At 39.4% G+C, this 14376-nt stretch overlaps 1 protein-coding gene across 1 annotated transcript in view; it reads right to left on the minus strand.

The window, feature by feature from the left end:
• The window catches only part of LOC107549160 (utrophin-like), a 250359-nt gene that overhangs the window by 91961 nt on the left and 144022 nt on the right, over nt 1-14376 (minus strand). Inside the window, exons 44-45 of the mRNA XM_016230150.1 lie at nt 5863-6035; nt 3957-4113 (exon numbers count right to left, since the gene is read on the minus strand). Coding sequence (XP_016085636.1) covers nt 3957-4113; nt 5863-6035 — 330 coding nt within the window. The remainder of the gene's footprint in view (nt 1-3956; nt 4114-5862; nt 6036-14376) is intronic.

Below are 14376 nucleotides of genomic sequence, written 5' to 3' on the forward strand. Positions count from 1 at the left end.
ATTTGAAGGTCCTGGAGTGGCCTAGCCAGTCTCCAGATCTCAACCCCATAGAAAATCTTTGGAGGGAGTTGAAAATCCGTGTTGCCCAGCGACATCCCCAAAACATTACTGCTCTAGAGGAGATCTGCATGGAGGAATGGGCCAAAATACCAGCAACAGTGTGTGAAAACCTTGTGAAGACTTACAGAAAACGTTTGACCTCTGTCATTGCCAACAAAGGGTATATAACAAAGTATTGAGATTAAATTTTGTTATTGACCAAATACTTATTTTCCACCATAATTTGCAAATAAATTCTTTAAAAATCCTACAATGTGATTTTCTGGATTTTTTTTTTCTCATTTTGTCTCTCATAGTTGAGGTATACCTATGATGAAAATTACAGGCCTCTCTCATCTTTTTAAGTGGGAGAACTTGCACAATTGGTGGCTGACTAAATACTTTTTTCCCCCACTGTATATCAGAAAGACATGCCTGTACTGATCAAAAGCTTATAACAGAAGCCCCTTTTTATAATGCTCTTAATTATGAGATGCATCTCTGGATCTGTGTATGTAAACATTTCAAGACATTATATGTGACCCCGGGTCAGTCAAACACTGATTAAAAAGTTTTCGGGTAAAGGTGAGAGTGTAAACGCTCTGATTGTGTAACTCAGGCCTGCTATTATCTTGATTACTGTCATTATCACACAGGTGGTTAATGACACATTTCGGTCGTTTGTTAGGTCAGTGACACACTGTACACATACACTGTATTACACATGATCACAATATAATGAGCCAATATAATCATTTAGCTGAGGAGCATAAACACTACAATATTTTCTGCAGGAGAATCTGACGAGATGGCGGAGGGGGAAAAAATGTGAGGAGAGACAAATATGGAGGAGACACAGATAAGAAACACAAAATGAGAGAGGGGATGAGACCAAAGACGAAAGACTAGACAAGACAGAACAATAAAACGAGGAAAGGACACAAGAAGAGACGAGAGGACATGAGATGATATGAGACAAGATAAGAAAGAAGAGACAAGTGAGAGACGAGAACGAGAAGAGACAAGAACAAGAAGAGATGAGAGATAGACATGATGACACAGAGAGGAAATGAGACAAGATGAGACGAGAGGACATGAGATGATACGAGACAAGACAAGAAAGAAGAGACAAGTGAGAGACGAGAACGAGAAGAGACGAGAGAGAGACATGATGATAGAGAGAGGAAATAAGACAAGATGAGACGAAAGGACATGAGATGATACGAGACAAGACAAGAAAGAAGAGACAAGTGAGAGACGAGAACGAGAAGAGACGAGAGAGAGACATGATGATAGAGAGAGGAAATAAGACAAGATGAGACGAAAGGACATGAGATGATACGAGACAAGACAAGAAAGAAGAGACAAGTGAGAGACGAGAACGAGAAGAGACGAGAGAGAGACATGATGATAGAGAGAGGAAATAAGACAAGATGAGACGAAAGGACATGAGATGATACGAGACAAGACAAGAAAGAAGAGACAAGTGAGAGACGAGAACGAGAAGAGATGAGAGAGAGACATGATGATACAGTGAGGAAATGAGACAAGATTAGACGAGAGGACATGAGATGATATGAGACAAGACAAGAAAGAAGAGAAGTGAGAGACGAGAACGAGAAGAGACGAGAGAGAGACATGATGACACAGAGAGGAAATGAGACAAGATGAGACGAGAGGACATGAGATGATATGAGACAAGATAAGAAAGAAGAGACAAGTGAGAGACGAGAACGAGAAGAGACGAGAGAGAGATGATGATACAGAGAGGAAATGAGACAAGATGAGACGAGAGGACATGAGATGATATGAGACAAGACAAGAAAGAAGAGACAAGTGAGGGACGAGAATGAGAAGAGACAAGAGAGAGACATGATGATACAGAGAGGAAATGAGACAAGATGAGACGAGAGGACATGAGATGACATGAGACAAGAAAGAAGAGACAAGTGAGAGACGAGAACGAGAAGAGACGAGAGAGAGACACATGATGATAGAGAGAGGAAATGAGACAAGATGAGACGAGAGGACATGAGATGATATGAGACAAGACAAGAAAGAAGAGACAAGTGAGGGATGAGAACGAGAAGAGACGAGAGAGAGACATGATGATACAGAGAGGAAATGAGACCAGATGTGACGAGAGGACATGAGATGATATGATACAAGACAAGAAAGAATAGAAGTGAGAGACGAGAACGAGAAGAGACGAGAGATAGACATGATGACACAGAGAGGAAATGAGACAAGATGAGACAAGACAAGAAAGAAGAGACAAGTGAGGGACGAGAATGAGAAGAGACAAGAGAGAGACATGATGATACAGAGAGGAAATGAGACAAGATGAGACGAGAGGACATGAGATGATATGAGACAAGACAAGAAAGAAGAGACAAGTGAGGGATGAGAACGAGAAGAGACGAGAGAGAGACATGATGATACAGAGAGGAAATGAGACAAGATGAGACGAGAGGACATGAGATGATATGAGACAAGACAAGAAAGAATAGAAGTGAGAGACGAGAACGAGAAGAGACGAGAGAGAGATGATGATACAGAGAGGAAATGAGACAAGATGAGACGAGAGGACATGAGATGATATGAGACAAGACAAGAAATAAGAGACAAGTGAGAGACGAGAACGAGAAGAGACGAGAGAGAGACACATGATGATAGAGAGAGGAAATGAGACAAGACGAGACGAAAAACAAACGAGAGACAGTAGATAAAAGTAATAAGAAAAAAAGACTACTGTGTAGAGCATTCAAAATAAGATGATTAAGAGAAAAAAGAAGACTGTACAATATAAGAGATAGGAACGAGACCAGTCAAACAGAGAAAAGAAGAGAAGACAAGATGGGAAAACAGAGACACAAAGTGGGACAAAAATGAGACAGGATGGGATGAAAGATGTGAAAGGAGACGAGAAGAGAAAGGCACAATATGAGATGAGAGAGAAGAAGAGACACTAAGAGGAATAAGTGAAACAAAATTAAGTGAGATGAGACAAGAAGGGCGAACAGACATGTTGAAAAAAAAAAGAAAAAAAAAGTAATGAGACCAGATTAAATGTAAGAGGAGGCAAGTTAAGAAGAGACCAAAGATGAGAAGGGAGAAGAAATATTGAGAAGACAAGATATAAGAAAAAGCTAAAACATGAGACGAGACGAGACGAGAAAGAAGACGAGTTCAGAAGAGACAGACGAGACAAGATGAGAAGAGAGGAGAAGAAATGATAAGAGGTGATGAGACAATGAGAAGAGAGCAATGAGACCAGATTAAAAGAGGAGACACGACAATGAGAAGAGCTAGATTTGAGAAAGACAGATTTAAAAAAAAAAAGTGAGATAGGAGACAACTTGAGAAAAGAGAGATGAGAAGATGAGAGAGGAGAGGAGACAATGGGAAAATAAAGATTTGAGAAAAAGGTACAGATGAGACGGGAGGAGATGAGAGAGAGAAGATGAGTTCTGATGAGGGAGACGAGACAAGGATGAGATGAGAGGAGAAGAGATTAAAAGAGAGAGGTGAGGAGCGATGAGACGGCTCTCACCGTGCAGTGGGTCTGCTGCTGCAGCACTGTGGGCACGTCTCCTCCGATATGATAAGAGGTGATGAGACAATGAGAAGAGAGCAATGAGACCAGATTAAAAGAAGACAATGAGAAGAGCTAGATTTGAGAAAGACAGATTTAAAAAAAAAAAGTGAGATAGGAGACAACTTGAGAAAAGAGAGATGAGAAGATGAGAGAGGAGAGGAGACAATGGGAAAATAAAGATTTGAGAAAAAGGTACAGATGAGACGGGAGGAGATGAGAGAGAGAAGATGAGTTCTGATGAGGGAGACGAGACAAGGATGAGATGAGAGGAGAAGAGATTAAAAGAGAGAGGTGAGAGGAGCGATGAGACGGCTCTCACCGTGCAGTGGGTCTGCTGCTGCAGCACTGTGGGCACGTCTCCTCCGATGGGCATCTGTTTGTTCAGCTCCTCATCCTTCACACTGATCCAGCGGCCCAGCTCCTCCAGGACTGACAGAAGCCGGTTCCAGCGCTCAGCACTGGCCTCCAGATGAGCCCTGCGCACACGTTCATACACATCTGAATACCAATGAAGATGCTGTCCCACAAACACAGGAAAACTTTCCAACGGTCTTTCTCTGAACAGAATGAGTGCAACAGGTGAAGCTTTTTTATGTGTGTGTGTATGTGTGTGTGTGTGTGTGTGTGTGCGCGCAGGGGTTGACAGTGCGAGGATTATACTCACATTTGCCATTAAAATAGATCTGGCAGAACTCTAAAATGTGTTTAGAAGCATGTGCACGAATAAAAAAAAAGGACCCCGTGGATCCTTAAAAATAAAAAACAGGATTTAAAATTTTTATTTAAGTCTAATATAAAAATAAAAATAAAGAAATATGATAAAGAAATACAGCACGTTTCAAAGTAAAAACACGGTGCTGTTGTGCATTCTCCAAGCTCGCTGTTTTAGAGCACTTTTCATTTAAGCCAATAAATCGATCATAATCTGTTGTTGATGAACTATAAATACTCACATTTGCCATTAAAATAGATCTGGCAGAACTCTAAAATGTGTTTAGAAGCATGTGCACGAATAAAAAAAAAGGACCCCGTGGATCCTTAAAAATAAAAACAGGATTTAAAATTTTTATTTAAGTCTAATATAAAAATAAAAATAAAGAAATATGATAAAGAAATACAGCACGTTTCAAAGTAAAAACACGGTGCTGTTGTGCATTCTCCAAGCTCGCTGTTTTAGAGCACTTTTCATTTAAGCCAATAAATCGATCATGATCTGTTGTTGATGAACTATAACAATGTTTACTTTGTGGCATTTATATTGCAATATGTTGTAGATGGCAGTAAGAGTGCATCTTTGATCTTCCTCGTGTTTAATAAGCAGTAAAGCATAGACATTTCAGAATAAGAGTCCCAGTGTATTTACAATTATACAGACATATGTATAACTGTAATAAACAGATTATGCCAATATAATTTATACAGTTTAAAGCAGGCCTATAACTAATTGCAGTACTATAAAATACAGCTTGAAGCAAAAATATTCTGTGTATTTTTGTATTTGAAAAACTAAATCACTTTGCTTGTAAATGTCACCTTGTATTTTATATTTTTTTGTATGTTATTTGATATATTTTATTATATTAGAAATATTATATATATATATATATATTAGTGTGCTTATTTTTTCAACTTAAAAACTCCTAGGGAAAAAAGAAGTGTCTGGTGTGTATATGTTAATGGATGCACCAGCAAGACTTGTAATTACACGTGTTCACTAATTAGTGCCTAATTAGATTAGAACACAATTACACTGTTTTCCTCTCTCACACACACAGACACAGTCTCCTGTTTGTCCATTTCGCCATTTGAAATGGTTCACACACACTTGCTAAAATTGACAACAGAAGTGAAACACAACTCCATCTGCCCTTACTAAGTGACTCATGTTTGATGGTTTTCAAGTGACCTCAACACTTGAACTTGGTGTGTGTGTGTGTGTGTGTGTGTGTTGGCATATATGGTTTATGAGGACACAAATGTGTATAATGACATGGGTACTACAATGTAAACATGGTTTATGAGGGCACTTCCTGTGATGAGGTGGAGATATTTTCTATCCATCTATCATACAAAACGGTGTTTTATTAAATTCAAAAATTGCCAGTAGTTTTCTGTAAGGGGTAGGTTTAGGTGTAGGGCGATATAAAATACAGTTTGTACAGTACACTATGGAGAGTCCCCGTAAACCACAAATGCAAGTATGTGTGTGTGTGTGTGAGACTGACCGTATATTGGCTGATTTGGTCTTCAGGTCGTTCCAGCGGTGGTTCATATCATCCAGTCTCTGTTGGAGGAAAACTGCTTCCTCTGAGCTCCCCAGAGCCTTCACCATCTTCATCTTATTCCCATCCACACTCCTGAAGACATCATTATGAGCCTCGATCTCCGCCTGGATGTCCTACACACACAGAGAGAGACAGAGACTGCTTTCATTGCACTGTTACCACCTTCATTATGTGGATTCGTTAAAGGAGAAGATAAATAAATCAACAAAGACAGACAGAGATGTTTCCACACCTCCGCTGAGAGGAGAAAACACAATTAAAGCTGTCAGTCTGATACTGAACCTCTCCACACACACACACACGCAGGCACACGCGCACACACACACGCGCACACGTCTGGGCAGCTATCCTTGTGGGGACTCTCCATAGGCGTAATGGTTTTTATACTGTACAGACCGTATATTCTATTGCCCTACACCAACCCTACCCCTAAACCTACCCCTCACAGGAAACTTTCTGCATTTTTAGATTTTCAATACACTTCATTCTGTATGATTTATAAGCTTTTGTACCCGTGGGGACCACAATTTAGGTCCCCACCGTGACACGAGTCCCCATGAGTCTGTGTGCAGTCAGGTTTAAGTCCCCACCAGGATATATAAACCAGTACACACGCACGCACGCACGCACGCACGCACGCACACACAGCGTACTGAACTGAAGATTAATCACACTACACGTGAAAGCACCCATAAAGACATTGAGCACATAATCTACTCATTCACACCATCCAATAGAATTATTAGTTATGAACTAATACTGAACTTTTTTATGATATTTTTTTTGTTTAATTTTGTTTACTTTAGTTTATTTTTATGTCTAATTTTGGTTGATTTAGTTTGAGTAGATTATCGAGCTCGGTTTTCATTCCTTATATAACACAGCACCACAATTTATATGACGAAAACACAATTTATCAGCACTTACATCATGTTTAAAAGTAAAACTGTAATATCAAACTGCCTTCAAAGTTTACTAGTGAAATGCACAACACTACAGCGCACTGCAGGATTTTCTGTCTAATGCTACTCTGGATATTTATCATACATCAACATCGACTGGATCAGCAGTTGCTGTGCTGTTTGATTCTTTTTTTTTGCAATTTTTTGTCTTAATCGTGCTAATAAAGCTTGCTTGAATTTGAATGACATATTGAGACATGTAGAGGCCGGTAGAAGGAGGTTTGGGTCTTTTCCAGTTCATTTGCAAAGTGCACTCTGCTACTTGACAAACTCTCTCTCTCGCTCTCTCTCTCTCTCCGTCACTCTTTTAAATAATATACACCAGAATACCAATAAACACACACAACAGTGCTAACTGTATGCTGCTGAAACACACATCAGAACGCACAGAGATGAAATAAAGTAGTGTTATGTTGAAGGTCCTGATATAATTTAATGAAAAAGACACAAGAACAGACTACTTACACTGTAAGACACTGTCTGACTGACATAAATGGACTAACAGATCTTTTGGATATCTGTATATCTGTATTAATAGATACAGAATGGTCTCAAACAACAAAACTGTCAGTGAACAAAGAAAAGAAAAGAAAAAAACCACAATGTCTGAAACAACAAAACTGTCAATGAAAAAATCGAAACAAAACCGATTGTCTGAAACAAAGCTACCATCGGAGGGAAAAAAAACTCAAAACACAAAATGTTTCGAAAAAAAAAAAAAAAGACACTCGAACCAAAAAAAAATGTATGGACCTCACAAACTTTGGAAAATGCAGTGAACACATCTTCCTCAAAAGAGGCTGTCTGGTTTGAGGTAAACAGGACTATTTTTCCCAGGTGAACAGCGACAACCGATGCCCAGAATAAACACAGTCAGCCAATCAGATCGGAGCTTGCCATTCTGGATGCTTATTGTCATTTATGACTGCAATTCGCATCAAGCGAGCAACTGCCTAATTCTCATGACACATGAATACACAGAAGCAGCAGACTGAAGCTTCAGCGCTCTAGAAATCTCATTTCTGCTGTTCATCTGTTATAGTTCTTAATGAAATATTTAACTGTGATCAATTCAAGCACGTGCCCCACACACACACACACACACTAAAACTCCCTCATCTGGCAGTCTGACCTATTAAACGAAGCAATAAAAAAAGCTTTTCTCGTTAATAAAGTTAAATAATTGCTTCTCGATCATAAAGACTCCCCAGAGCTGTCCCCAGACTTACCCACAGATCCAAGAGAGAGACAGAGAGACACAGGTTAAAAGAAAAAAAAAAAACTGACATTTTCATGTTTGACCTTTCCTTGTTTGTTGGTGAAAGCATCCTCATGGACTAACACACACACACACACACACACACGCACAGGCACACACACGCACAGGCACACACACGCACACACACACAGGTGGGAGATGCTCTTCACACTGAGTGCGCTCTGAAACCTCTCTTTCCTGGAAGTATTAAAAAAGTTGTGACTAACAGTACACTTGCTGCTGTACCGTCCCCTCCAGCGACCTGAGCTTGAGTGTCTTGATCGAGGACAAAATTGGGATAATTCACAGATCAGCCTTTATGGGACTTTCTTTACAGGTCAGGAAATAATTGTTTTATTAAAAAAATGATTTTGTGATAAACAGACCATTGTGTCACTCACAGCAATATATATACCAGATGGAACCGTCCACCGCGTTTAGTGAACTGTCCCAATCACAAAAATTTATTTTGTTTCTCATGCTTTAGTTTTGGTAGTTTAAGGAGAAGGTAGAAGATTCCATGGTGTTCTGGAGTGAAAAAAAACACTTACCGCATCCTAGATAAACCTCCGATGTGGAAATTCCCAAGCAAATGTAAACGTTTCTTTAGAGTAGATGTTCGATTTGAAGCTTGTATATATATTAAATCATAAGTATAAGTCAATACTGGAGATCTTTACATTTTATATCAGATTTAAAATCCATCATTTTTTTCTTATTGTTCTTAATTTTGGTAACGCTTCATTTTACAGTGTCCTTGTTACACGTTACATGCACTTACTATATTAATAACAGTAAATTACACATAATTATAAGCAACTAACCCTAAACCTAAAGTAAGTACTGGTGTCATTTAAGTATCAATTTAAGTATTTTCTGTTTTGTTTACATTTTAGAGTTGCTTAAAATTTGTGTAATTTTGTTGTTTCTTATTTTTATTTTATTTTTCCTATGTCTAGATAGTTTTTTTTATTAAGTTTTAGTTTTAGTAATTTTAGGCCCGGTTTCACAGACAGGGCTTAGACTAAGCCAGGATTAGGCCATAGTTCAATTAGGACATTTAAGTAATTTTTATTAACATGCCTTAGAAAAACATTACTGGTGTGCATCTTGAGACAAAACAAAGGCACTGATATATATTTAAGATCAGTCAGTGCAAGTTTCTTCCAGTTAAAACGGTTTAGATTTACACTTTAGTCTGGGACCTGGTTTAAGCTGTGTCTATGAAACCGGCCAGTTTTTCAACTCTGATTGAAAATGAAAATTCAGCAACAAGCTGAAAAAAATAATGTTTTGACATTTTATATCAGTTAATGTTTGTTTTATGGTTCTTGTTAATGATAACTATCCTGGTAATTGCATGCTATTAATTAATATCACACTTTACACCGTAAAAAGGACACCTTTAAACAAGACATTTTAATAGTTCATCCCTAATGATCTTTAATGGCGTTACAGATGTAGTCTCCAACAATCTGGGGAACAACAGTTCTGACTCGCTTTTGGCACTTGTGTAACTTTCAGACCCAGTCGCTAAAGCACCCTGATCCATTCCTCCACAATCAAATCTGAAAATACCTCCTCAAACTTCTGCAGCAACTCCTGCAAGCTGAAGTTCAGACCAATCATCATGATCTCCGTCTACCTCAACCGCGCTACATTCCAGAACGCCAACGACGGAGAGAAATCTGGCAACGGATCAGTCTCCTCTGGGGGTCCACACACGCATAACGCAGCTTATCATATGCAGGAACATCTGTGGAGAGCACACACACGTCTGGCGGCGTGGAGCGGAGCCTGAGCGCCTGTGCCGAAGCTCTGCCGCTTTGTGCTGAGAGACGCATGCTCCAGTGTTGGATGGGTCTTGCCCAGTGTTTAGGATCTTCTGCAGGCCTGGATGTTGGAGGCAGATTGAAGATAGAGTTAGGGATTCAACCAAATATCCTAATGTTGGTTGGATCGCTTTACTTGTTAACACACACGGCTCTTTCTCTCTAGTCCAGACACACACAGAAAGCGTCTTGTTCCTCCAGGTTCCTGTGACCCTCGGGCAAGCGTTCGTACTCAATTACCCGTGTCAAAGAGCCTCTGTGTGGATCGCTCTGATGGGCAGGGCAGGAGAGCAGCACGGCTGTCCGATTCGCTTTCTCTCGTGGAAAACACGCACTCAGAGTCAGCAAGCCAAGAACAACACCGGAGGTCTAATCGTGAGGAGAACATCTCCAAATCTAGACATGAGGAAAGGCCAGAAGCAAGTGAGATGTGAAGGTCTTCATCTTTGCTCGAACCCAAAGTTTCACAAGTCCACTTTGATCTTCACATCAGCACTTGAAGAAAACGTCTGAGATGAGGTTTCTTTCTAGGTGTAAAGATCTCCACAGGCAGCTTGGAGTTTTCCAGAACTTCCAAAAGTTTTCTTAAAACTCTCTGGCTGGCCAGCTTTCCTCTTCTGTGGTCTACTCTGACTGCTGGCTCCCTGAGCTGACTTTTCCTGCTCTCTCTCTCTTCTGTCTTTCCCTCCAGTGGCAGCTGTTTATTATTTTATTCAGCATCCTCTGTTTCCCCTCCACTCCTCCATCCCACTCCAAACTAACACACACACACACACACTTCCTGTAGGGCCCCACCATGAAAGAGAGCGAGCTCAGTGCCGAAAACGAAAAAGAAGAACGTTCGACAAGAATATAAAGGCGGGGAAGACAACGTTTTATGAAGTACTGCAACAACTTTAGCATCTGTGAATATGTGAAGCTCTCACATGAGCGAGAGAGAGACTCAGCAACACGACATGTGATCTACGCTCTCTCTTCCACTTTCTCTCTCTCTCTTCTGTCTTTCCCTCCAGTGGCAGCTGTTTATTATTTTATTCAGCATCCTCTGTTTCCCCTCCACTCCTCCATCCCACTCCAAACTAACACACACACACACACACTTCCTGTAGGGCCCCACCATGAAAGAGAGCGAGCTCAGTGCCGAAAACGAAAAAGAAGAACGTTCGACAAGAATATAAAGGCGGGGAAGACAACGTTTTATGAAGTACTGCAACAACTTTAGCATCTGTGAATATGTGAAGCTCTCACATGAGCGAGAGAGAGACTCAGCAACACGACATGTGATCTAGAGAATCATGATCTGTTTGCGGAGTCATGTTCGTGTACAAATATCTGACAAACTGATTTGAAAAGAGCTAATTCACATGCATTCTAAACAATTGAAAGGACATGCTGAATTTGCTGACGTCAAACATTTTAGCAACATGTTACACATTGTGATTTACAGCGATTTGTCTGACATCATTGCCAACATTGACCTTTGTGACAACAGACAGTCATTTTGTGTATATTGCAATTAGAGCATCTAATATTGCAACTAGTGCTAATTTCGTTAACGAAAACTATGACGAAAAATGTTTGTTGAGACGACAGTAAGGTCAATAAATGATAACTATGTCTATATCGACATGCAATTTCGTTGACGAAAAAAGACGAGACTAAAATGTATTAAAAAATATATAAAAACGTTACCAAAAACCTCTTATTTTCGTCAAAAAAGGAGACAAAATGTTATTGCGGTCTGCTCTACACGCCTCTATTACGAGATCTTTCATGAATGCGGTTGCCAGATATCAAGAGTTCAAATCCCCAAATCAGCTTCGCTGTTACAAGGATACATTTTCTGCCCGGTGTTTTGCTTATTTTAAGCAATCTGGCAACCATGCGCACGCACATGCGCTCGCTGCTAACTGCTGTTGTTTTAAGAGAAATGTTTGGAATTGCAATTTGGAATTACTAGGAATTTCACTGTTATAATATTTTTCGTTTGTTTTACCAGTTTTCATAATGTAGACAGAGAGAGTGCATAAGTCTTTGGTATTCATTAATATAATAAAAAGCCTATGATAATCAGTACACTATAAGGTAAAATAAACCATGTATGTGTCCACATTCTATTGATTTGTGCATACTGGTGAAAGTGCAATACCTGAAATGCAAAAGTAAACTTCTCAAATGACAACAATCATTACAATTATAATTTTGAGCAAAAATAATTTTGATCAGTTAAACCATTATACAGAATGACGAAAATGTGACTTAGATTGACTAAAACGCTCATACATTTCATTGACTTAAACTTGGCACATAGGAATAGACTGCATATATTGCGACTTGTTGCTGTGACGTTAAGTACATATTGCAAAAATGTGTCACTAATAACCAAAACACACAACAATTGTGTTGATAAGATTGCAACTAATTGTAGTTCCATGTTAATGACATACTGCGGATATTGTAACTTGTTGCAATGGCAGATATTGCAACATTATAGAGACATGTTATATATAGTGACATTGCAAACGTGAGAATTGCTGTATATAGACACGTATAGTATAGCAACAAATTGCATGCATTGCAACACATGAAGACATGCTGCAGATATCACTCACTGCAGGTACATATATAGGGACATACTACAGATATTTTGCGACTTGCAACATGCCACAGATTCAGTGACTTTTTGCAGCATCATACATTGTGACATATTGTAGACACGGGAGCTTATTGCAGTGATTGCAGTGACTGCAGCTGTCACTAATTACTGAAACGTCCACAGCAAGAGATATTTGTGATATTGTGACTTATTGCAGTGACTTTGCAGATTCTGTAACTTATTGCAGGGAAATACATAGTGACATATTGCAAATATTGCAATATTGTAGTGACATATAATGAAACATTACAAACATTGCAACTCACTGCAGAGATATATGCGGCATATCAACAAACTGCATGTATTGCAATCCATGGCGAAATTCTGCAGACATTATGTATATAGGAATATATTGCAGATATTGTGATATTATTGTTAGCGGTGATGCACAAAGTGGCATAACAGATATTTGCAACCTGTTGCACATTTTTTTTTTTTGATGCCTTACTGTTACAGCAACATATATTGTGACCTATTGGAGATGCAACTTTTCGCAGCGATATGCATCAAAATACTGCAGATGTTGCAACTTTTTACAGCAACAAATTGCAGATAATGCGCCTTATAGTGGCAACATATTTTGCAACACTGTAAGCATAGTGAATTTTTGCAGCAATATACAGCCACATACTGCAGATGTTGCAATATATATTAACATATTTTTGCAAATATAAAGACATGTTGTAGATATTGCAGCAAACACTGTAAAATACATAATTCAGATGAAAAGACGTCTTTGCGATGGACGTGTGCTATCATTGAAGTGCTCTTCTCTCAGATGTCTGGGTTGTGACTGAAACAAGTCTATGACTCACTCAAATACTGCACCAAATGTTTAATCGCTATCTCATATTTCTGTCTTTCACATTTTTGCTTTTGGTATTTGTCAACAATATCTCACTTTTCCTTTAGATATCACCACCTATTCCTTTCTCTGCAGCGCTCGGAGTTAAACAGCCTCGTTCAGAGTGTGCGTTACGCTTCCTTTGAAATTCATAACGTACATATGGCCATTTCTTGGCTTGTCTAAATACATAAAGTCAGCATGTCAGGGGCCATGTGGTCCGAACTTACTCGCGCGCAGCCCACAGCAGCCGGGAGCAAAGACAGAAGACAATTCTGAATATTCATTAGCGAATCCCTTTGAAGTGCCTTTACTTCATTAGCGCATTTACATAATGAATATCTAGAGCGGCACGTTTGATGTGCGCAAAGTCGCATGTGTGCGAGTGTAAACAAACCCTGCTGGATTACAATCAAATCAGGATATGAATACGTGTAACACATAATAGTTCATGAGTTATTACATGAGAATGTTTGTTTACGCAAACAAAAGTAATGCAGATGATTACAACGACTGAGAATCAGACTGCAGTTGAAATAAACCCACCCAGAAACACAGAAGCTCGGTGGGAATGCGTCAAAATAATAGTTGGAGAATAAAACTAAGCTGGTTGAAAGCAGAAAGAGGGCGAGGGGTGAAACCAGAGGGTGATGGGCGAACTGAAACATGAGGGAAATGTTTCACAGCTCTGGGAATTATGGGAAGAGAGTCACTGGGAGAAATGATAGCGCAAAGTTTGAGCCGAAAAGTGCGGTTTGACTCATGGAAACTCAAACCATGTTTCAACATGGCTACTGTTCATGAACGGTTTGACATTATTAGGAAGGCATGTCTACATGCACATTTACACTACATCGCAAACACATGCATGCACACACACACACACACACACACACACACAC

This window comes from Sinocyclocheilus grahami, unplaced genomic scaffold, assembly GCF_001515645.1.
Source record: "Sinocyclocheilus grahami isolate Dianchi unplaced genomic scaffold, SAMN03320097.WGS_v1.1 scaffold364.1, whole genome shotgun sequence".
Taxonomy (NCBI): domain Eukaryota; kingdom Metazoa; phylum Chordata; class Actinopteri; order Cypriniformes; family Cyprinidae; genus Sinocyclocheilus; species Sinocyclocheilus grahami.